This window comes from Hyla sarda, chromosome 3 (assembly GCF_029499605.1).
Source record: "Hyla sarda isolate aHylSar1 chromosome 3, aHylSar1.hap1, whole genome shotgun sequence".
Classification (NCBI taxonomy): Eukaryota; Metazoa; Chordata; class Amphibia; order Anura; family Hylidae; genus Hyla; species Hyla sarda.
Genome location: NC_079191.1, coordinates 25,114,813 through 25,141,246, shown reverse-complemented (window position 1 = coordinate 25,141,246; position 26,434 = coordinate 25,114,813). Strand labels below are relative to the sequence as shown.

The window sequence follows — 26,434 nt, the reverse complement described above, 5'->3', positions numbered from 1 at the left end:
AGGAGGGGAAAAAAAAAAAAAGAGTGACAGAGAAAGCTTCTCTCATTTTTTTCTTCTCTCCCCTCCCGAATCGTAGCCGGGACCAAGCCAAGTTTCTGTCTCCTCTACTTTTGTGAGCACGGTTCAGATCTCAGCATAAAACCTTTTTACGTGAGAAAGAGAATTATTGTGTCAGCCTTACTTTTTCTAATTTATTTCAAATCCATTTCTCCGCAGGCCCTCATCCTGGGCAAAAAAAAATATGGGAAAAATATAAAAACTAATATAATAAAAAAACAAAAGAAAGAAAGAAAAAAAGTGTTTATTAGAGGAATATGAAATTACATCCGGTTGCTGAAATATGGTAAGTAATGTATATTTATAGAATGTATTTATTTATTATAGTACAGTGTATGTATCTGCCTCTGCATTTATGGGACATTTCTGTTCACGCTACTATACAGTAGGTGCAGATTGGTAAAGTTAACTCTCCAAAATGTGTACACTATTGTATTATAGATCAGTACAAGCCATAATACAGTGTTAATAGATTCATCTCCTGTACTGAATATCTATGGTTAAAGGGGTACTCCGCCCCAAGACATCTGGGGACCCCCAGGATCTCGGCTGCGGCACCCAAGACATCTGGTGCATGGAGCGAACTTCGCTCCGTGCCAGATGACTGGCGATGCGGGGCGGAGGCTCATGACTTCACGGTCACGCCCCACTCATGACGTCAGGTCCACGCCCCTCAATGCAAGTCTATGGGAGGGGCGTGACGGCCGTCACGCCCCTCCCATAGACTTGTTTTGAGGGGGTGTGGCTGTGACGTTACGGGCCTCGGATGCTGCATCCGATGCTCTAAATGAACGCCGGGTGCAGCATGGAGATCCTGCCACTGGGGACCCCCGTGATCAGACATCTTATCCCCTATCCTTTTGGGCCCTTGTGCAGTTGAACCTGCTGCACGTATGGTTTGTCCGCCCCTGTCACTCGTAATCGGTACCGAGCAGAGTTTGCTCCATGCAGCAGATTACTGGGGTGCCGGGCCGGAGATTGCAGGGGTCCCATTGGCCAGACCCCCTGTGATCAGACTTCTTAAATGTCTAGGGGCGGAGTACCCCTTTAAAAAGATGTTCCAGTTATGAAAATCTCATTACTGTCTGATCACAGGGGGTCTGCCCACTGGGACCCCTGGTGATTTCCAGAATGGGGTCAGTCTCTCCCCCCTGAGCGCTCCAGTCCCCACCTTCTGAGACATATTAATCTCGGCAGTGATGGCCCAATTGGCTGAGTGGGCCATCACTGTTAAGATAAATACATCGGGCCAAGTGGGGACTGGAGCGCATATCAGGGAGAGATAGATCCCATTCTGAAAATCACTGGGGGTCCCAGTGGGCAGATTTTAATGATCAGACACTCTTTCATAATGGGAATACCCCATCATTTCTCTTCTGTCTGTAAGCCCTCAAGCACATTTCTATAACACTGTATAACCTACAAGCTGTATGAAGCTACACTATGGCACCTAAAGACTTCTTTGAGGCCTTATTTAACATCCATATTTCATACAAGTCTATGACACTTCTAGAGTGTCAAAAACAACATTGTGGTATGCTCCAATGCAGTGTTATACAGAGGCAGCATATGCTTGGGTGTGAAGTGACTTTGGCTCCGCCATGTGCATGGTGCCTATATATCCAGCAAGTCTCCAGATTGCCAGTTAATGGGATGGTTCATCTTTGCAACCTGTATATTTTGCATTTCTCCAATTTATCTGAAGTGAAAAATTCTGCTTACTAATGGTCTTATAGGGGTTTCCCCAATGATGAAACCTATTTCTGTGTTAAAAATTTACATATATTAGCAAGAAAAAGTACCTTCACTTTTCTTCTACTACTAATGAGAACTGTTAGCTCTGTTATTTTGATTAGCCCAACTTCCTGCCTAGTGTATGTCCTGTAACAGACTTCCTGTTGTACTCTCTAGCTGGGAATCCAGCCAAGATATCTCCAACATAATAGGAGGAGATAAAGTTGGCTGAATTCTTAAATAAAGTGTACAGCAGGAACAGGAAGTCCATTAGAGAACTCTAATTTGGAGGTAAGGAATACAATAGAGCAGACAGTTTGCTTTAAAAGAAAGAAGAATAAAATACAACAAAATAATAGCAATATAACTTTATTTACCAATATAAGCGTTACATACATATCTGTCCCAGCTCCAGCCCCACCTCCAGTCCTCTCTCAGGCAGCTGGCAATCTTTCTCAACATCATGGCTAAGGTTGTTTCTCACTGTGTGACACAGCCAGCCTAGCCAATGAGGAAGCTTGAGTGCCAACAGTGCAGGAGATTATGCCTCTCAGGATATTAAAACAGCCCAGTGTCTTATGGCCATGATGGAGGTTTTTGCCCTTTTCTAGCATTTCCTGTACCTTGCATGACAGGACCTGACATCTGCTGGTGACTTGACTTTGCCTATGCCTGCTGACCTTGTACTTTGCTGCTCTCTAGATTTGACCCTTGTTTGTCCTGACTCTTCCTCTAGTTCCGATTTTTATGCAATGCAGCCCTTTTGGTTTCTTACTTTGACTTTTCTACCAATTTTGTACTTTACATCCCCCTGTTTTGCTTACCTAGCCTGTCTGACTTCCTTAAAGCCTAATGCACCTAAATGGGATTATCCAGGAATGGAAAAACAGACCTGCTTCTTTCAAAGACCACTCCCTATCTGTCTCCACTTTGGGTGTGGTATTACAAGTTGGCTCCATTCACTTCAATGAAACTGACCTGCAGAACCCCACCCAAGCTGGAGACAGAGAAGGAGAGGTCTTTGAAGGAAATTATCTCTGTTTTTTTATTCCTGGAAAACCCTTTTAATCCAGTGTAGGGACTGTTGCACAGTTGAGGGGGCACCATTTAGGGCGGTTCATCTAAGTAGATAGGGACAGTCGTTGAGTTGAGCACTACTCTGCACTGATCCTTACTAGACGTGACAATATATTAATTTATAAAAGGTGGCTGAAATCAGGTTTCATCATTTATAAACACCTTTAATGAAATGTTTTGTATTATTTTAGGTTAGCTCCTATGCAAACCTATATGTCTCCATGGTAACAGAGAGCTACCAAAGACTGAATAGTCTAATGCTGAATTCATATTGTCATTCATCTATCCCCTACGTCTTTCTTACGTACTAAATGTATGCTATGTGTCCATGGTATCAGTCTACAATGGATTTGTTTATAGTTTGTTACCATGGAGACACATAGAACGGTGTAGAAGTTGTACACACAATATGATAGTAGAAAGTGTTCGCAAAGTTTTTTCATTTAAGATGAAATCTACCAGAACAGTCATGTCTCCAAGATGGCTATGAGCACATGTCCACAAACTCCTCCTTCTTTAGTTTGATTCAGTCCTGTGAACAAACAGTGTTTTCAAAACTGAGGCCCTCCAGCTGTTGAAAAACTACAACTTCCAGCATGCCCGGACAGCCGTTGGCTGTCCGGGCATGCTGGAAGTTGTAGTTTTGCAGCATTCTGGATTTTGAAGTTCCTGGGCCCTAATATCATGTAACAGGACCACCACCCCCCCCCCCCCCCACACACACACACACCTTCCATTAGCAAGACCAGTGTCTTCTGATGTGGAACGAATAAAGCTAGAACAATATTTGAAATTAAATTTATTAGCTGTTCATATACTGCAATTTAACCAAGAAGGCACAAACCTTTTTTTCATATTTTTTTCATATTTTTTTCCAAAAAAAAAGTGAATGCCTACAAGTGGGTTCTACAAGCGTCGTCTATACCATAAGGTCTCAATGTCCTACCGGGTCTTTAAAAAAAAAAATCCCCAAAACAAATAAAACAAGATATAGACAACTCTGGTGGAATCGTAGAATACTCTAGAATTAATATATAGTGGTAAAGAGTAGCTCTAAATCATATATTTATATATATATATATATATATTACACAATTAACTATGATATAATACATGTTACAAATCACCTTTAAAGGAGTTAGCTTGCATTACAAAAATACTTTGTATAGGATAACGGGTATTGCCTTTGATTTAGGATCGAAATTACAGGTGTTTGGGTTTCATAATCTTTGTCTTTCATTTTAATACGATCGGAGTATTTTCCTTGTAAAATGTAATTGCATGATGGGTGGCGGGTGACGGGTCGATGGCTGAAACGGCGGTGTATCTGAAAGCGGAGATAGTGATGTGATGGTCAAACAGGATACAGTCCATCCTAAGGCAACCAAGAAAGTAGTCTTTGTGACAGAGAATACTATATTTGGTGGCATTTTGTCGTTTGTTAGGACTTAGAGAGTCTCTTTGCTACATCCGCGTAGGCCAGCTCTGTCTCTTTGTCCGCAGCGCATGTGTTGGTAAATTCATCTCTGGCGTAGGCGTTCTTCAGGTACCTCCACACTCCCGTCATCTCTGCTGGGATTTCGTAGTTGCGATACTTCTTGGCCACAATCTGGAAAGACATGAGCATCGTGCTTTTACTTTACCCTTAAAGAGTTCCTGTCACCTTGTGTAATTAGCAGACACTTTCCCCATTCACTTGCTTTTAAAATTATCAACATAAATATGTTTAAAATGTAATATAAAAAAAATGGCCACTAGGTGGCTCTGTTCTGCTCCTTGCCACAATTAATAACAGTGAGTTTGGTCTCCTTCCGGCCTGGCAGGAGTCCAAACTCAGGAAGTGTTTCTCTGCATTGAGCTTGATTGACAGCTGCACAGAAATTGAAATCTCCACATATGCTCACAGACTGACAGCTGAAGGATAGCCTCACTGATAGCAACACAGACTGAAACATGCACAGAGCCTGAGGTCTTCTATTCATCACAGCACTGCAACCATGTGAGGGCGGAAGTTGTCCCCCAGCAGGCTTCAGTGATGTCATGTCTGCTGAGAAACGCCCACTTTCTCCTGATGTGAGCAAGAAGAAAGGTAAAATAAACAGCTCATTTAAAGCTCTGAAATTGTTTTTAAGGGCAGGAGGGATGTTCGGAGTAGTTAGGGAACATAGCCTGATGTAGTTTAGAACAGTTTATTTGGTGACAGGTACTTTTTAATACTTCTAATGCAAAATTAAGGCTATGTGCACACGGAGTGTCCACCCGGAATATGGGCAGAGCATCTGCAGTCATCCATGAGTGTTAGGGCCGCATGTACATCTGCTCTTACCATTGATAGCAATGCTTTCGGAACAGAACTTTGCCGAAAGAAAAGAATGAACATGTTCTTTAGAGAGTCTTACACATCAGTGTCATCTCCCACTGTTTTATTGACAGAATGGATCAGATAGGCCAAGATGCCAAGATTTAGGGACAATTCAAGACAGAAAGCAGTATTTCCATCCTTGCAAATAATATTCCTCAAAACCAAGACATGTACGTTTCACCACCATGAACACCCCTAAGCTGCCTGAGAACACCCCAAACATCCACATTTGGGTAAGATTTGCTAAAAAAAATAATCCGATTTGCAGTCCATTTTTTAGTATTATACCCCCTCACCCCCCCCCCCCCCCCACCCCCAAAATAAGGACCCAAGTGATAGTCATGCAACTAAAGTCTGTGACCAATCAGTATAGCTGAGAGGAGGATCAGGAACACTCTCCTTACCTAAGATGAACATCCCAGCTGATTGAAGGTGATGCAGTGCTCCAGAGAGCATCGTCGCTTCTTCCTTGCCATACGTAGCGCCATACATTTCATAGTGGCAGCAACTGGTACTGCAGTGCAGCCCTACTCAAGTAAATATATGAAATGTCTGAAGCTGTGTCTGGTAAACAATGAAAAGACCACGGCAATGCTCCTGCACCTCCAATCAGCTTGGCAGTGGGGTTGTGAGGGGTCAGACTCCACCTGGTGTAATGTGGATAGCCTATCCTAAGAAACTGAATGACGGACATCATGTGCTGAACAATAAATATAAGTAGCCCCTTCCTGTGCCTCGAATGTTATTATCAACCCTTTTTCATATTCTATCCCTAGCGACAAGTTGATATCATGGTTAGAACCACGGCAAAAGTGCAATGTGGAACCCTAGTACGGACATCTACTGACTCCAATGGACACCAATGGTGGTCAAGTCAAACAACCCCTTTAATAAAGTTTCCCTCACGCTACATGTGCACTTGCTTTTACTATTTTTACACGCATTGTAGAATACTCCAGAGATCGACATTTCCTAAATGTATCCAGGTCAAGTAAATATAAATATATATATCTCAAAATAGGGGGGGGGGGGGGGGTGAACATAGTAGTAACCTGGGTGGTCCTAACCAGAATAAACACTTAAATATGTCACAAATCATATTTATTATTTGCCTAAGAAAACAGAAATTCTGGAATAAATGAAGTGTTTAATAATCTGCCCCATACCGCCGGTGAAAGCAAACACAGTTAACGCTTTAAGGTGAAGTGCCGGGAACCTGAGCAGACTTTTCGCTTTCATTAATTTCTTTAACGTCTCCCCGTTCTTTATTTTTAACACTCCCTCAACCAAAGGCCGTAGTATAATCTTTAACTTTAGAACTTTGGCTCTGCTACGTCTATATATAACCTCACTCATATACTGTGACTCCCCCAAGACCCCCCTACTAATGTAAAAACATTAGCTCCTTAGTACAGTGACCCCCCCCCCCCGACCTACGATGGCCCCGACATACGATAATTTCAACATACGATCACTCTCAGAGGCCATCGCATGTTGAAGGCAGCATCAACATACGATGCTTTTGTATGTCGGGGCCATCGCATAAACGGCTATCCGGCAGTGTTGACTACTTCAGCTGCCACCGGATAGCCGTTTACGGTGCCCCGTGAGCTCCGCTGATGATCACTTACCTGTCCTCGGGGCTCCGGCGCGTCCTCTTCGGGATCCCCTGCATCGTCGGCTCTCTCCATCGTCGTCATCACTAGTGTTGCTCGAAAATATTCGCAATGTGAATTTTATTCGCGAATATCGCATATTTGCGAATTCGCGAAATTTCGCAAAAATAGCACTATATATTCGTAATTACGAATATTCGTTTTTTTTTTTCCCCCCAGTACACATCACAGTGATCATCCCTCTCTGCTTCCAGCTTGTGTGGTGTAAAGAAGGCTCTAATACTACTGTGTGAGACTGGTGCGCAAAAATTGGCATATGCTAATTGTCGCCTATGCAAATTTCCGCTTATGCTAATTTTTGTATATGCTAATTTTCGCATATGTTAATTTTCACATACGCAAATTTTCGCATATGCGTAAATAAAACGAGAATATTACGAATATGCGAATATTCGCGAATATATGACGAATATTCGTCCATATATTCGCAAATTCGAATATGGCCTATGCCGCTCAACACTAGTCATCACGTCGCCGCGCACGCCGTCCCGTCATCCAATAGGAGCGGCGTGCGGAGCGACGTGATGATGGTGACGGAGAGCGAGGATGCTGGGGAAGCAGAGGCCTTGCCGGAGTGTCGGGGACACCTCAGGGACGCGGCGACAGCGATGGAAGGCGACATCCAGGGCAGCTGTGACGAGCGGTGACGGTCCGGAGCGGCGGGGACAGGTGAGTACAACATCCAATACCAGTGGTCTTCAACCTGCGGACCTCCGGATGTTGCAAAACTACAACTCCCAGCATGCCTGGACAGCCGTTGGCTGCCCTATACTTTACATTGCATGGATCTCTCAACATACGATGGTTTCAACAAACGATGGTCCATTTGGAACGGATTACCATCGTATGTTGACCACTGTACTTGGCAATGAAGAATATGGTCAACTCCTTCTATTGCCAGGTTCCCATGATCTTCTAAGGTCACCAATGGGACAGTAGTAAGCACAAAAGATCTCTGACACAGTGGGCCTCATTTACTAAAGGCTTCCTTGTGTGCCTAAATTTCTGTGGCAGCGAGCGTGCGACCATATGCGAGCCCAAAATTTACAACGCAAAGCCGACAGTTTTGCAAACACTCAGAGTATTTTTTTTGAACCGAGAAAACGGGCGTGGTTTTTTTTATGAAAAGGGGCGTGGTCCCGACAAAATGCTAAAAACACTCCGAGTGAGTTGGAAAACACACACTGTAAATTGTGTGAATCGTGTTTGCTGAAAAACCGACAGCCAAGAGGGTGTGTAAAAACGACCGAAAGTGAGTGATTTTGGAAAAGGCACTGTTTAAAGGGGTACTCCGCCCCTAGACATCTTATCCCCTAACCAAAGGATAGGGGATAAGATGTCAGATCGCCAGGGGTCCCGCTGCTGGGGACCCCCTGGATCTATCATGCCGCACCCACCTGTAGCGGCTTCCGGAACCGTTGGAGGTCCTCAGGCTGAGTCCATCTCGACCAGCGGCACGGAAGATCATGACGTCACACACTGCCCCTCAATGCAAGTCTAAGGGAGGGGGCGTGACGCTGTCACGCCCCCTCCCATAGACTTGCATTGAGGGGAGGGGTATGACGTCACACGGGGGCGGAGTTGTGACATCACGATCTTCCGTCCCGGTGGTGGAGATGGACTCGAGATGCGGTTCCGGAAGCCGCTACAGGTGGGTGATGCATGGTAGATCCAGGGGGTCCCCAGCAGCGGGACCCCTGGCGATCTGACATCTTATCCCCTATCCTTTGGGTAGGGGATAAGATGTCTAGGGGCGGAGTACCCCTTTAACGTGGTGGGGAGTGCTTAAAGGGGTATTCCGGGCAAAAACATTTTATCCCCTATCCAAAGGATAGGGGATAAGATGTCTGATCGCGGGGGGCCCGCTGCTGAGACCCCTCGCGATCTCCCTGAAGCACGCCCCCCTCCCATAGACATGAATGGAGGGGGCGTGGTGTGACGTTACGTCCCCAGTCCCGGAAACCCGGAGGTTTCCGAAACTGGAGATTCAGGGGGATCTGCTGCAGGGGGATCACGGGGGGTCTCAGCAGCGCCCATTCTTTGGATAGGGGATAAAATGTTTTTGCCCAGAATACCCCCTTAAACTATTACCTTTTTTTTTTTCATTGTTTTACAGTTCTACACAAGGATTTTTAGAATATGCAATGCATTTTAAACTTTGAAATATGCCTTTAATTGTATGTATTTAAACTCCTATATTAGATGGTCTAAGTCTATTTAATTATTTTAGTTCTATTTTGTTGCTTAACTCCCGTAAAATTTTGATTGTTTGGTTTGGCACATTCTACTGATGATTTGTATTCTATCTCTATATGTTTTTTTTTTTTTTAGTTTGTTTGTTTTTTACCCGGAGTATGTGCGACACATTTTCCCGTGCGACACAAAGAAAAAACCATGTGACAGAAAATGAACCGACACGTGCGACACATTAGTAAATCAGCTCGTAGAAAAACAGGCGTGAAATCTAAAACACTCCAGAAAGAACACTCGGATTTTAGTAAATCAGGGCCAGTATCTCAGTCACTGGGAAGATTGTATGGCACAAATAAACAGGCACCAGGTATATCATAGTCCTCATTAAAGGAGTACTCCGGTGGAAAACATATTTTTTTTTTTTTTTTAAATCAACTGGTGCCAGAAAGTTAAAAAGATTTGTAAATTACTTTTATTTAAAAATCGTAATCCCTCCAGTATTTAGGAGCAGCCGTATGCTACATTGGAAATTGTTTTCTTTTTGAATTTCTTTTTTTGTCTCGTCCACAGTGCTCTCTGCTGACACCTCTGTCCGTGTCAGGAACTGTCCAGAGCAGCATAGGTTTGCTATGGGGATTTTCTCCTGCTCTGGACTATTCCTGATACGGGCATCAGGTGTCAGCAGAGAGCACTGTGGACAAGACAAAAAAGAAATTCAAAAAGAAAAGAATTTCCTCTGTAGCATACAGCTGCTAATAAGTACTGGAAGGGTAAAGATTTTTTAATAGAAGTAATTAAAAAATCTATCGACCGATAAGCAGGATACTCGGCACCACTTAGAATTCCAGACTGGTAAATGGCTAGAAAGTGTGTACGTCCCCTTTAACTGCTATGAGAGCTGTATATGTGGTGCTTGCACGCTGGGAGTATAGCAAATCACAATGTATCATCAAAGATAAAGAAATGCGGAGCACTCACCGAAGCTTCTTCTGCAGTGGTAGTTTATTGAAAAACTTACAACATAGGGGTACACGGGTGGGGGAGCTGTGTAGGAGGACGCGGGGGTATCAACTCGGTGACAGACCGTTGCGCGCTTCTGCACTTCGCAAGACCGGGAGTATACGAAGCGCAGAAGCGTGCAACGGTCCGTCATCGAGTCGATACCCCTGCGTCCTCATACATAGCTCCCCTACCCGTGTACCCCTATGTTGTAAGTTTTTCAATAAACTACCACTGCAGAAGAAGCTTCAGTGAGTGCTCCGCATTTCTTTATCTTTGATGATACATTGTAATTTAAAAATCTGTTTAACTTTCTGGCACCAGTTGATTTAAAAAAAAAAAATTGGAGTACCCCTTTAACCCTTCACTTGATGCATTAATTTATCAACACACCTACACATTACTCTCATTGAAACCTTGTGGTTCCAATGTCTCCAACTCCGTGATGCAAAACGTCTCTAATGGAGCAACAGACTTAGGCTGGGTTCACACTACGGTTTGTAATTACGGTTCCCGTATACGGCTGGGAGGAGGGGTGGGCGGGGCTTAATCGCGGCGCCCGCACCCAGCCGTATTCTGGAACCAAAGTTAATGTATGTCTATGAGCCGACCGGAGTGAACCGCAGCCTCCGGTCGGCTGCTTTTTCCGCCGTATGCGGTTACCCGACCGCAAGCAAAAACGTGGTCGACCACGTTTTTGCTTGCGGTCGGGAAACCGCATACGGCTGAAAAAGCAGCCGACCGGAGGCTGCGGTTCACTCCGGTCGGCTCATAGACATACATTAACTACGGTTCCCTATACGGCTGAGTGCGGGTGCCGCGATTAAGCCCCGCCCACCCCTCCTCCCAGCCGTATACGGGAACTGTAATTACAAACCGTAGTGTGAACCCAGCCTTATTCTGTTGTCTTCCTTATTTGTTCTACATTCAACATTTTTAATAACCTGCCAGCGGAGATCTGGTACCGCATGACCGCAATTCCTGAAATGGCTCGCAACGCTCGTCTCTCCATATCCACTTCTGTCGCAGCACCACTCTGCAAGTACCTACAAATCACAGATTTGTGGTCACCCACACAGATTTGTGGTCACCCACACAGATTTTGATTTGACGTGCCGTTTGCCCGACATACACCTTGCCGCAAGGGCATTTCAAAAAGGTAAATTACGTTGGTGCTGAGGCAGGTATGGAAACCTTTTATGGGAATTTTGTGACCTTTCGTAGGGTGAGCATGACAAACATAGAAATGCACATTTTTATTAGTTGCCAGAAATGTTTGTTTATTCCTCTTCTTACTAGTGTCGGGAATTTGCGAATATTACGAATATAGCGCTAAATATTCGCAATTACAAATATTCACTTTTTTTTTTCAAAGTACACATCACAGTGATCATCCCTTCCTGCTTCCAGCTTGTGGTGTAAACAAGGCTCTAATATTTGTTACTGTCTCAGACTGGCGGGCGGGCGAAAATTTGCATATGCGACTTTTCGCGCATATAGATCCCTCCCTTCTTTTAGCTCTTTTATCACGCGATATTGCGCATGCAAATTTTTGGGTGAATGCGCATGCAAATTTTATGGCGCATAGTAAAAAAAGGCCGCGAATATGCGAATTTTGCGAATATATGACGAGTATTCGTCCATATATTCACAAAATATCACAAATTTGAATATGGCCTATGCCCCTTAATAACTACTTCTTACGAGCTTAAAGGGGTTATCCAGGAAAAAACTTTTTTTAATATATATATATATATATATATATATATATATATAAACTGGCTCCAGAAAGTTAAACAGATTTGTAAATTGCTTCTATTAAAAAATCTTAATCCTTTCAGTACTTATGAGCTTCTGAAGTTAAGGTTGTTCTTTTCTGTCTAAGTGCTCTCTAATGACACGTGTCTCGGGAACCGCCCAGTTTAGGAGAGGTTTGCTATGGGGATTTGCTTTTAAACTGGGTGGTTCCCGAGACACGTGTCATCAGAGAGCACTTAGACAGAAAAGAACAACTCAACCTCAGAAGCTCATAAGTACTGAAAGGATTAAGATTTTTTTTAAGAGAAGTAATTTACAAATCTGTTTACCGTAACTTTCTGGAGCCAGTTGATATTTAAAAAAAAGTTTTTTCCTGGATAACCCCTTTAATCACTCCTAATTAATCTCTCCCTAATTAATATAACAATGGGACATTCCAAGTCAGTGGTCTCAAACTGTGGCCCTACCGATGCTGCAAAACTTCAACTCCCAGCATGCCCGGACAGCCGTTGGCTGTCCGGGCATGCTGGGAGTTGAAGTTTCGCAACATCGGTCGGGCCACAGTTTGAGACCACTGGGGATGAGACCTATCTTGGCACCATCCTACCTTGACCACGTGAAGCTTGGGTAGAAGATTGCAGTCCGCCAGGGTCAATTCGTCTCCGTCCAAGAATTTCCTCCTAGAAACTTTCTCTTCGTCTCGGCTGTTGGCGTCAATCTCCTCGGTGAGAGGGGTGTTGAGATAATCGTCCAGTTTTTTCAGCGCTTTCGTCAACCCCTTCTCTAGAACTATGGAAACACATGCAAAGAAGAACGAAATGACACCATAACCTTGTAGATAAACATCCTGACACTATAAGAAATCATTTACATCCTTAAAGGGGTACTCCGGTGGAAAACAATTTTTTTTTTTAGTCAACTGGTGCCAGAAAGTTCAACAGATTATTAAATTACTTCTATTTAAAAATCTTAATCCTTACAGTACTTATCAGCTGCTGTATGCTCCACAGGAAGTTGTATTTCTTTTTAGTCTGAACACAGCGCTCTCTGCTGACACCTCTGTCCATGTCAGGAACTGTCCAGAGCAGGGGAGGTTTGCTATGGGGATTTCCCGACAGTTTCCTGGACAGTTCCCGATACGGACAGAGGTGTCAGCAGAGAGCACTGTGTTCAGACAAAAAAAGAAATACAACTTTCTGTCGGGCATACAGCAGCTGATAAATACTGGAAGGATTAAGTTTTTTAAATAGAAGTAATTTACAAATCTGTTTAACTTTCTGGCACCAGTCGATTTGAAAAAATGTGTTTTCCACCGGAGTACCCCTTTAAGATAGGAATCTGACATCCGAGGCTTCTTACTCTTAAGAAATATAAATATTTGTAAAATAGGTATAAAAAAAGCTGCCATATAGAAAGCTGTACAATAAATAAAACCTATATAAATTGGGTATCGTTCTAATGGCATTGACCTACAGAATAAAGAGGACATGTCCGTTTTTTACCATAAAGTGCACTGCGAAAAAACCAAACCTCCCTCAAAAAGTTGTAAAAAATTGTGGTTTTCTTTTCAATTTGCCCCCCACAAATAATAATTATTTTGCTGTGTTGTACATTTTATGGTAAAATGAAAGGCGCCGTTACAAAATACGATTGGTCACGCAAAAAAAATAAAAAATAAATAAAATAAAATAAAAAAAAACCTTCATATGGGTCTGTAAAGTGTTTTGGCTTTAAAGGTGTACTCTGCTGCACAGCGTTTGGAACAAACCGCTGGAGTTGGAAGCTTGTGACATCATAGCCCCGCCCCCTCATGATGTCACATGCCCCCCCTCAATGCAAGTCTATGGGAGGGGGCGTGACATCCGTCACGCCCCCTCCCATAGACTTGCATTGAGGGGGTTGGGCGTGATGTCATGAGGGGGTGGGGCTATGATGTCACTAGCTCCCGGCTCCAGCATTCAGAACAGTTTGTTCCAAACGCTGCCCAGCAGAGTACACCTTCAAAAGGTGAGGAGGAAAAAACTAAAATGCAATTATGACAATTGGCTGTGTCCTTAAGGGGTTAATAGGCCATTTGCCAGAGCTGCCATTGGAGGTATTGAAAGAGCTTTACTGATGATCCAGTCATCACAAGTCATACAATAAATTACAATCAGACAAAGCATGGCGGTACAATATACAGCACAGGTTCCCCAAGCTATACACTATACCACATGCTACGCTAACATTCCGCTCATCACTCATTATTGAGGAAACAAAGTAAAAAAAAAAAAACACAACACATTACAATCTGTGATCGGGGAGGGGTGTGGGATCGATAGGGGGTAGGGAGGAGCGGATCACAGGGCCAAACTACTCGGCAAACATATGGGGAGGCATTAGTCTCTTCTTCATCAACGTTGGAGGTATGACCCAAACATTTTGCTATTGGGCCCTGTGATATGCGTGTAGCCCCTGAAGGTGAGAGTAAAAGACATATATGGCCTAGGGCACCGTTCAACGTAAGGCAGGGCCTAAGGATTTCCTACTGTTCACATCTGAGCACTATAAAGGAAATGTATAAAGTTCATTTAAGGGAGTCGTTGCAGTCCAAGCATGTGGTGATATGAATATTGTTTATCCTCAGGAAAACCATTCCCAGGAAGCTGAGTTTATACCTAGAATTAAACAAATTTGCATACATTATGTGTGAAGTGCGGTCGGCTCTGTCTGGATTTGACAATAAAAACGCCGTCTACCTACACTAACCAGGTCTCCTCTATTAGACGGCTTCCGGTTCAGTCCGATATAATCATACACCGGATCGCTGTTACACTTCTAGAGTTTCATAATGTCGCAAAAGTATTTCTTTCCAAATACGCTTTTGTTGGCCAACATGTACTTCTATTTAAAGAAGCACTCTGGCTTTTTTTTTTTTTTTTGTGCAGTATAGGCTTTTATTAGAGAATAATAGAGAGGCTCTTGTGTATGCCTTGTGCTTACCTGTTTTAGATGATGTGGCAGGCATGAGGGTTTTCAGCTATACTACGTCCTATTTCAGAACAGAAACTATTTTCTTATGCTGCCTACATTTCCCATGTCACCTCTGGCTTTGAGGGGGGGGGGGGGGGGTGGAGTCTTATCACCGCAATTCATTTGCTAAGCTACTGAGACTCATAAGTTGGTTGGGATCAGTTCACACGACATGTAGTGTTGATGCATTTCCTTATTAAAAAAAAAAAAGGTTTTTTTTTGTTTGTTTTTTTACACGTTTTGCTGCATTTTGGCTGTTTCTACAGTGATTTACCAAAAGCGTGATAAAAATGACACGTGTTTACTATGATTTGCAGAGGTTTTTTTTTTTTATCACAATGTATGGAAAATCACGGCAAAAACATAAAAAAGGCAGCATAAAATGCAACTTAAGTGAGGTTTATCTCTACTATTTATCAGGATCTCATAGAAATAGCAGAAGCAGTGTACAGATAGAGCTGGAGGGAGGTGAATAACCACTATATACCCTGATCCCATAGAGATAGCAGCAGCAGTATACAGATAGAGCTGGAGAGGAGGTATATAACTACTATATATATTGATCTTATAGATATAGCAGCAGAGGTATACAGATAAAACTGGAAGGGGTATTTAACTACTATATATCCTGATCCCATAGAGATAGCATCAGTATACAGATGGAGTCGGGAGGGGAGGTGTATAACTACTATATATCCCGATCCCATAGAGATTACAGCAGTTTACAGATAGAGCTGGGAGGGCAGGTTTATAACTACTATATATCCCGATCCTATAGAGATAACAGCAGTAGTATACAGATAGAGCTGGAAGGGGAGGTGTATAATTACTATATATATCCTGATCCCATGGAGATTACAGCAGTATACAGATAGAGCTGGAGGGGAGGGGTCTGGGAGATGCTAGAATAAGATCTAATAGGTAATGATGTCATCTTGTAGTTCACAGCTGACCTAGGACGTACATCCTGTCACACACATCAAACACCATAACTTTGTGAGAGTCAGACTGGTAATCACATGACCAGATTAGAATAAAAAAAAATACATTTAGATGCAGATGTGCTGGAATAAAACAAATGGCGCTGTATGGCTAGTGGTCGTGAGTGTGCATGATATAGGCATAAAAGAAAAACCTTAAGTGCTTCTTTAAGGGGACCATGCTAATGTTTTTCTTATTGTAATAGGCCTTTACTAAAGGACTATTACAATAAGTCATATCAATAGTGCTGTGTCACAACAGGCAAGATGAGCTGCTTGTGCTGTACTAGAGATGTTACCAGGGAGGCTTCTTGGACATGCTCAGCAGCAGTGGAGATAGCAGCAGTGGTATACAGAGAGAGCTGGAGGAGAGGTGTATAACTACTATATATCCTGATCCCATACAGATAGCAGCAGTATACAGATAGAGCTGGAGGAGAGGTGTATAACTACTATATACCCTGATCCCATACAGATAGCAGCAGTATACAGATAGAGCTGGAGGGGAGGTGTATAACTACTACATTACATATCCTGATCCTATAGTGATAGCAGCAGCAGTATACAGATAGAGCTAGGTGAGGAGAGGAGATTACTTGAAGCTAGCAGGAGCAATTTATTGGTGATGTCATCCTGTAGTCAGCTGATATCAGAAACTGATTTTCTGTGGGTCAAACTGGTGTCACATGACCCAGTTACAGTAATTAACTGTATAGATACAATGTTGCTGGATAATAACAGCAGTCCTGGGAGGTATGGACCTCTAACTATTACCTGGACATACGTATATAGATATAAATTACGCCGTAATACGTTCTTGGCACCGTCTGAATGAACCTTTGTCCATTACCAGCAGACCTCTCTGCCGCGCCTCTGGCTATAATATCGGCCTCATACTAGTCATGTATTATCTGGAGACTGTCCTCAATAAAACGTGCAAACATAAAATGAAAACCCCATTTATCTTCACCTTCTCCGCAAATCGTCTCAGATGGACCCGGGTCATGTGACGCGTCGCTGCTCACCAGACGTTTATCTTGTAATATTAATACGTTCAGATGAACAAGAGTCGGGCTTGTATACAATTGTTTAATTTACAGCCGCCCCAAACATGTTGATTAAAGAGACGGTTATTGATGGCAGTAATTGCGCAGTGTGAACAATGTCTGTACTGTGCCTTCACACGTGCGCTCGCAGGGGTTACCTGTAATTACCTATAATTAGGTGCAGCACAGAATGTTTTCGGGCTACGCACATTTCTGTAGTCTCCGGGCACCGGCCGGCAATCATCTGTATGCTAATGGATAGATGCACTTACCAATGAGAGCAGACAGGCCGTAAAGCAAACAAAACCATGCGAGCCACATCCCGGGCGCACGCCACAAAAACAACATGGAGGTCACCTCGGGAAGGGAACGCATTTCCTCCCCTTAAAGGCCTTCAGGATCTCTGGGTATTGGTATGGAAATGCTAAGAGGAGAAGGAAAATATTAAGGAACATTTGCTAAATATTTTTAAATTAGATTATTATTATTAATACTATTACTACTATTATTAATATAAATTGTATTACTATTATTATTTATATTAATTTTACTACTGTTATTATTATAAATATTAATTTTATTACTATTATTATTACCGTATTTATATATAAATTTTACTACTATTATTATAATAAATATACATTTTATTACTATTATTATTACCGTATTTATATTAATTTTATTACTATTATTATTTATATTAATTTTATTTACTATTATTATTTATATTAATTTTATTACTATTATTATTATTACTATTATGAATATTATTGTTATCCTTATTGCTATTATTATCATTACAATTATCATTATTACCATCAATCATTATTATTATCTTTATTACAATTATCATTATTATTATTTATTATTATCATCATTATTATTCTTTATTACAATTATCATTATTATTATTATTTGTTATTATCATCATTATTATTTTAGACTTTTCACAAATAAAAAAACAAATATTAAAAAGTTTGCTTCTTATATTATAATATTATAATTTTGGACTCAAAGTTACAATATCACATAGTGAGCATTTGACCTTTTTATGTATTTTTTTTTTTTTTAATATAAAAGTACAGACATATAGGCTGGGTTCATTCTCGGCTGTTAACATGGTATTTTGTTTTCTCCCAATGTCTGGCTTTGGGTTGTAATATCTATACTACCAGCCCGACCCCAAACATAACTCTGGGGCCCAGAACAGTGTGCATCAGAAATGGTCTTTGGGCCCCTTCAGGATCCAGAGCCTGGATATGAATTTTGTTTGTATTATCACCCAATTATTGACCAAACGCTCTATATTAATCTACCATAGGTAGTACATTGGCAGTGTCCCACTAGCCAGGACATTGTTAGCTGGAAAGTGCCCCAGGGGACAAGGACTAACATCTACAGTGCAGCCCCTTGTAATGTCCCAATACAGGACATGGTCCTGCACTACCCTTAGGCCCTGTCAGGTTGAGTCCCTCAGTGTCTCCCCTGCTGTTATTATAAGGGTCCTTTATTATCATAGGATTATAGTCAGTGTATTAATGTATAGCTAGTCTAAAGGACCTGTGAAATGTCACATGTTATGTTGTCACATGATGTTACCCAGAGAGCACCAGCTTAACCTATGACCTGCAGCTTGACCAATGGGCTTTGGCTCAGCCCCCCTCTATATAAGGGGGCGGCCATTACAATTCTCTCTCTTTCTTTACTGAGAACCAGCCAGTACAGAGATCTCAGTGCATGTGTGATAGCCTGGGGGAGTAGGGTATATGGGATGTAGCTGTGCGGTGACTAAAGGGTGTTTGGTTAACCCTTGCTATTCGTGACGCCAGGGTGGGGGCTCCTCTGTAATGCTTGTGCTACCGCCACCCTTCCCAAGAGCGATAGGGAGGTATAGAATAATGGAATGTCCACAGCCGGAGAGTTGGCTGAAAACAGTTGGAACTTTTACTGCAGATTTTATGCAACTTCACGACAGGAACAGTCTCTACAAATGCAAAATCTCTTGGAGATTGAGAAAGGTTGGGACCTTAAGCAATTTAGAGTCTTTAGATTGATATGCGCTGTTCCACTGGATTTAGGGGATTTAGTTGCGGTCCAGTAGTCACGCTAGCTTTAGCGGGGATTAGATTAGAACTCACGGTTTAGGTTCTGCTGAGGCAGTTAGGTTGTTAGGCCTAGTGTGTCTTTGAAAGTTGCGCAGATCCGTCCTGCTAGTCCGGCATCCACGAGAGCAGCAACCCAAGAGAGCGATAATTGGCTACAGCTCCCTTATATGGGCAGGGGCTGGACTAGTGCTAATTGGTCGAATACTGATGTCAATCACCTTCACACAGGATTATGGGTAACATGTGACCCAAGGACCTCCAAAGGTCCTCTAACATACCATAGAGGATTTAACCTAGTCACATGACCGAAGGTCCTGCAACGCTAGCAAGGTAAGCATACTACATTATATTAAATATACATTATTATTAAATATGTACATATATAAACATTACAGAATTAGAGTAGAGGAGAGGTGACTAGGGGCTGTCCCACCTGGGGGACCCTACCTGAGCGTAGTTACTCTGACTTTGGGGACCACCATACAAGGTACTGTATGCAATACGGTACCGGGACACCACACGTGACCAGCACCTGGAAGGCCTTCCAGTAAGTCAAATGTCTATGTCTGCTGTCACTACCCATAGTCAAGTCAAATCTAAAGTCAAGCCTCAAGTCAATTATCTGAAGTCTATTACCAGTCTAATTGGTCCCAGCAAGCTGCGAGGCCCTTCTGGGTTCCTGGTCACCTCTCTGGGATTCTGGCCTAGCTGTGAAGATAATAACACCTGTCTTAACTCAGTAAAGCCTCCGTTAAACCATAACTGGTTGTGGACTCTCCTTTCACTAACTAGCGGAGATATCATTTGTGTGGTTCTGGTACCCAAGAACCACTCTGGCGCCACGAACACTGGGGGTTAACAACATCTTGCCCCGGGAATTAATACTGTGGTGTGCCACTGTGGTGAGTAGCAGGGCCACGGGTGTTGTGGTGATGAGTGTTGGGATCAGATGTTATTAACCCCGGGGGTCGGATGGTATCAACCCCTATGTGTTCGTGACGCCAGTGTGGTTTTCGGGATCTGGAACACTACACGCCCGGATTCTCCGCTATCCCATGGGCTAGTAGTGAATAAAGAGTCCACAACCAGTTGAGGGTAAATGGAGGCTTTACTGGATAGAAGACAGGTGTAATTATCTTCACAGCTAAGACCAGATTGTCCCAGAGAGGTGATCAGTACCCAGAGGACCTTGCAGCTTGCTGGACCAATACTTGTAATAGACTTGACTTTGACTTATAACTTAGACTTGACTTGTACTATGTGCAGGACCTGACTAACTTCAGTGACAGCAGACATAGACTTATAGACTTACTGTAAAGTCCTCTGGTAGCTACTTCAGCAAAGAATTAGATGTTGTAGCTATGAGCACTTGACTCAAAGAGAGAGAATTACGATGGCTGCCCCTTTATATAGTGAGGGGGCTGGACTATAGCCCATTGGTCAAGCTGTGGGTCATAGGTTAAAGCTTGTGGTCTCTGGGAGTACATGTTGCAACAAATCATATAACATGTGACAGGATTACTCACACAAGTCCTGGAGTCCCCCAAAGGTCCTGTAAACTATCTAGACATAAGGATCCTGTCTATATTCTTAAAGCTACACATACCACATTTAATAAATCAACATAAGAACAAGGGGAGTCCCTGCAGGGGAGCCCCCAGGTCACTGAGGGACTCAACCTGACAGGGCCTACAGGCAGTACAGTACCATGTGTGGTGTCTGGGGTGTTGCAATAGTGAATGAAGGGTCTGGTGGTATTAACCCTTACTTGTCGTGACGCCAGGATGAGGTTTGCTTAATGGTAATGTTCCTGCAGCCAACCGGCCCTTAAATGGCAGGGATAATAAACGGAATGTCCACAGCAGATTTAATGAAGTAACTGGAAAACTTTACTTTAACTGGTATGCAACCGTCTTTACAATGATGCAGTCTTTCGGAGAGAACCGGGATGCAGGTTCCTCACAGGTTTTGCTGGGACTTGAAATAATGAGCTTTTTGATGCAGGCCACTGTGCTACTAATTAAAAGATTTTAGCTGGTAGTAGTCCCACAGGATTTGAAAGGTTGAGCTTGATAACTCACGGTTTTAGTGGCTGCTGGTTCTTTCAGGCTTTGGCCTAGATGAATTGAATGAAGTTATGCTGATTGTGCTTGCTTGATATCCAGGAGATAAGAGAGAGAACTTACAGACTACAGCCCTTTATATAATAGGGGCCGGACTAAGCCCATTAGTCAGCAAACCTGTAAGTCCCGAACCAAGTGAACTCTGGGTACATCACATGACCCAGTAAGGTCCTTAAACAATTATACATCACAACTGTACATCACATGACCCAGGAAAGGTCCTATACATTTATATTTCCTATACATTAAATAATATATCAACATACGTTATATGAGGCGACCAGGGGTAAGCCATGCAGGAGAGCCCTATGGAAATGGAGGGACTCTGGCTGAGGGGAATATTGCATATTCGCGAATTTGCGAATATTCACGAATATAGCACTATATATTCGTAATTACGAATATTCGTTTTATTTTTATTTATTTTTTCACAGTACACATCACAGTGATCACCCCTCTCTGCTTCCAGCTTGTGTGGTGTAAAGAAGCCTCTAATACTACTGTGTGAGACTGGCGTGCAAATTTTCTCTTATGCTAATTTTGTATATGCAAATATTCGCATATGTTAATTTTCGCGAATGCGAAAATAAAACGGGAATATTACGAATATGCAAATTTAGCGAATATATGACGAATATTCGTCCATATATTCGTGAATTCGAATATGGCCTATGCCGCTCAACACTACTAGGCACCAGGGATTTTTGTATTTAACAACTAGATGCCAGGGATGCATGTAATGAATCACTAGACAGCATGGTTACATGCATTGATCTACTAGACACCAGGGATACATGTTTTAAATCACTAGACACCAGGGACATCTATATTGAAGTACTAGACACCAGGGACATCTATATTGAAGTACTAGACACCAGGGATACATGTAATAAATCACTAGACACCAGGGACTTCTATATTGAAGTACTAGACACCAGGGACATCTATATTGAAGTACTAGACACCAGGGACATCTATATTGAAGTACTAGACACCAGGGACATCTATATTGAAGTACTAGACACCAGGGACATCTATATTGAAGTACTAGACACCAGGGATACATGTAATAAATCACTAGACACCAGGGACATCTATATTGAAGTACTAGACACCAGGGACATCTATATTGAAGTACTAGACACCAGGGATACATGTAATAAATCACTAGACACCAGGGACATCTATATTGAAGTACTAGACACCAGGAGCATCTATATTGAAGTACTAGACACCAGGGACATCTATATTGAAGTACTAGACACCAGGGCTACATGTAATAAATCACTAGACACCAGGGACATCTATATTGAAGTACTAGACACCAGTGGCATCTATATTGAAGTACTAGACACCAGGGATACATGTAATAAATCACTAGACACCAGGGACATCTATATTGAAGTACTAGACACCAGGGACATCTATATTGAAGTACTAGACACCAGGGACATCTATATTGAAGTACTAGACACCAGGGACATCTATATTGAAGTACTAGACACCAGGGACATCTATATTGAAGTACTAGACACCAGGGATACATGTAATAAATCACTAGACACCAGGGACATCTATATTGAAGTACTAGACACCAGGGACATCTATATTGAAGTACTAGACACCAGGGATACATGTAATAAATCACTAGACACCAGGGACATCTATATTGAAGTACTAGACACCAGGGACATCTATATTGAAGTACAGTACTAGACACCAGGGATACATGTAATAAATCAATGTTAAACAATGTTGGTAAATCTGGGTGCAGAAGAATGGCCCCCATTCTGACCACTATACCCCCTCTTACCATGCATCTCCCAAGACTGTACATCTGCACCCTGCACCCTACACCCTTACACTGTAAGAATGTGAGTAGCGTATATTATATATTTTGAAAGACAAGTCCTCACATTTGCTATTCATTCTTTGCTACATTTTCCAAATATGAAAAAAAAAAAACCTGACATCTCCGCCCCAAGAGAAATAGAACAGAAACTACATTTGTATATAAACTTGTGCAAGTAATTATATTCCTATTGATATATGTATATACAGAGAATTATAGGTGGCATGTACAATAAATCTATGGCCCATGGCCGACATGTATGACACGCGGAGTGATTAATCCCATATGTCCCTCTCTTCCCAGGTTATAGGATTGACGAGACGCAGGGTTTAGGTTGCAGCTTACACGGGATTGTGTCTGTTCACACCGTTCCGTCTCTCTCCGTGCAGGTGTCACACACGGTAATGTTACGGGTTCACATCTGGACAGCAGACGGTATTCGGAGAATCGTCTAGGAGCGCATCTATATATTTACAGGTCGGGAGGGGGGCTCTGTTGCCTGCGGCTATTTTGCACCCTGGTCCTGCGTTGCTGACATGATTCTGAGAATTTTGCAGGATTCCGCATCTACACGGGCTGAGCACAATGAGACCCTATACAATGTCCTAAAAGCTCAAAAATAAATATGGCTAATAGACTCTGTAACCTACCTATGGCCACCACAATTCTACCACCAAAAAAAAGAGGTCACAAGGTAACCATGAATAAGAAATTGAATATAACAACTTTATTGAACATGTATAAAATTGACATAAAGTATTAAAAATGGATAAAGGCAAAGAAGGTATCAAGAAAGAAAAGATGAGGGGGTATACTCCAAACTATCCAGTATATGTAGCAGGGACACAAAATTGATTACATGGGGGACATGGTGCACATCAATCAGGGAGAGCTGCATACAGCAAGCACAAGTCTAAACATATGAAAGCACTAATGAACCACATATATAATTAATCAGAAAAGACATAAACATAAGTAGCAGATTGTGCACCCTGTATGGAGATACCTCACTTCAGCCCCAAATGCAAGTTTTCGCCCTTTTGCTTCGTCAGGGGGCGTGTACACGCCCCCTGACGAAGCAAAAGGGCGAAACGTGCGTAATGTGAGTAATGTCCTACAAGCCTGGATCTGCAATGCAAAAAACTAATATTACTGTGTGCTGGTAGTTTATGGCAGTGTTTTCAAACCAGAGTGCCTCCAGCTGTTGCAAAACTACAACTCCCAGCATGCCTGAACAGCCAGCACCAGCAGCCTTATTATATGGCCAGATGCAGTGATAAAACTCCATCCACTCTCTCTGCAAAGCTAAAGGATTCATGGGGAAAAAGCAGCATAAGGAAATCATTTTGGAATTCCATCCAGTATGGAGTATATCCGGAAGTGCTTTTAGTATTGACAGCAAACACAGGTCTTGTAAATTAAGGAATTTCTTAAAGGGATACTCCAATGGATTTTTTTTTTTTTTTTTTATTTAAATCAACTAGTGCCAAAAAATTTAACAGATTTGTAAATCACTTATTTATAAAGCTCTTAATCCTTCCAGTACTTATCAGCTGCTGTATGCTCCACAGGAAGTTGTGTAGTTCTTTCCAGTCTGACCACAGTGCTCTCTGCTGACACCTCTGTCAGGAGCAGGAGAGGTTTGCTATAGGGTTTTGCTCCTACTATGGACAGTTCCTGACATGGACAGAGGTGTCAGCAGAGAGCACTGTGGTCAGACTGAAAATAAATTCAAAAAGAAAAGAACTTCCTGTGGAGCATACAACAGCTGATAAGTACTGAAAGGATTACGATTTTTTAATAGAAGTAATTCACAAATCTGTTTTACTTTCTGGCACCAGTTGATTTAAACATTTTTCCACCGGAGTACTGCTTTAAAGAGGTTTTCCCATGTACGAAAAAAGATGGCTTCCCAGTCAGCTGTTTTATGAAACTTGTGTAACTTCAATAGTTATTAACAGGGGTTGCGTAAACTGTATAGCCATGTGGGTTACTCTGATCACATAACCCCTCAAGTTACGTAATGTAACACCAGCATCTACTGTGTGTCCTGGCACTCACCAGCACTGGGCCGCATCCACGTCTCCAAGTCCTCCTCTGGACTTATTCCTGTTGCTTCTACCATAGCTGCAATTCTATCTCTGCTGTCTGGCGGGGGGGGGGGGGGGGGGGTTGATGGTTGCATGAGCACTGGCTTTAACTTAATGGGTCAGTGTGTGCTTTACTACTAATTATGTAGTTTACTACTAGCAAAGGTGTCTGAATTCTGTCCTGCTGATCCGTGTTCCTGACCTGTGCCTGTTCCCCTGACATTGCCTCTGATTAATCCTTTGGTATCTCGCTGATTTTCCAGTGTATGATCCAGACTGTTGACTATACCTGTCCTGTCACCAAGCCTGCACCACCTGGCTGCATCTGAGCTGCTCAGCTCTCCTGTGCTACAGACTCAGCACTGCTAGAACATCTTTTTAGCCCTGATACTTTGTACCCTGCTGTGCTGTGCTACTACAACTACAGCATCAGCTTGCCTTTCCTGCCTGAGCAGCTGCTATCTATTTGAGACCAGTCTTGCAGTAGTAACCTGGTGTCTCCCCTGCAGCAGAAGGCCAGTCTCCACATCCTGGAGCGGGATAAAGGGTGAAAGCCAGAGGTGTACTTAGATTCTGCTCCCAAGTTTGTCCCAAAGTCAAACTGGTAAATGGCACAGCGGATCCACACCGGTTGGGGTGTTACATGTAAACAGCGTAGCTCGCTATGCTGTTCAATTTGTGCACCTACCATTCTTGTCAATAGGATTTACAGAAATTGTGTACGGCAGCTGTCTCAGCTGTTACTGGATTTCTGATCGGCCACAAAAAAACTAGTGATGACTGGAAAGCCATCTTTTTTGTACATAGGAAAACGCCTTTAAGACTTGCATGTGTCAGTCCTAAGGCAGAAGGTGCTGAAGCAAAATGTGTCAAATATATTAGGAGACACAGGCCTTTTAGTAATTTTGCTGTGTGTAGCTGTCCGCGTACCAAGTAAATTTCCAAAATAATATACACCAATTTCTGACATAAATGATATGAAATGTTCATGGTAAGGGAGGACGCACCTCCATCATTTTAAAGGGGTACTCCGACCCTAATACATATTATCCCCTATCCTAAGGATAGGGGATAAGATGTCTGATCGCAGGGGTCCCGCCACTGGGGACCTCCGCAATCTGTCATTCAGCATCCACCTTTGCGAGCTCTCTGCAGCGCTGGAGGTTCCAATACCGTCACACCCTCTCCCATAGACTTGCATTGAGGGGGGCGGGGCGTGACGTAACATGGGGGCGGAGTCATGATGTCACGATACTCCGGCCCCGTGGTCGTCATGCTGCACACTCGGAGCCTCCAGCGCTGCGGAGAGCTCACAAAGATGGGGGCTGAATGATAGATTGCAGGGGTCCCCAGCGGCGGGACCCGCACGA

General features: G+C 42.7%; 1 protein-coding gene across 3 annotated transcripts in view; it reads right to left on the bottom strand.

The window, feature by feature from the left end:
• Positions 1 to 3,641: 3,641 nt before the first annotated feature.
• The window catches only part of CLIC5 (chloride intracellular channel 5), a 184,344-nt gene continuing 161,551 nt past the window's right edge, over positions 3,642 to 26,434 (bottom strand). For 2 of the 3 annotated variants that reach the window (XM_056563923.1, XM_056563924.1), the window contains exons 5-6: positions 12,464 to 12,645; positions 3,644 to 4,477 (exon numbers count right to left, since the gene is read on the bottom strand). In XM_056563923.1, coding sequence (XP_056419898.1) covers positions 4,310 to 4,477; positions 12,464 to 12,645 — 350 coding nt within the window. In that variant the 3' untranslated portion in view covers positions 3,644 to 4,309. Of the gene's footprint in view, positions 4,478 to 12,463; positions 12,646 to 26,434 lie in introns of all 3 variants that reach the window. The other variant, XM_056563922.1, reaches the window with a different exon arrangement.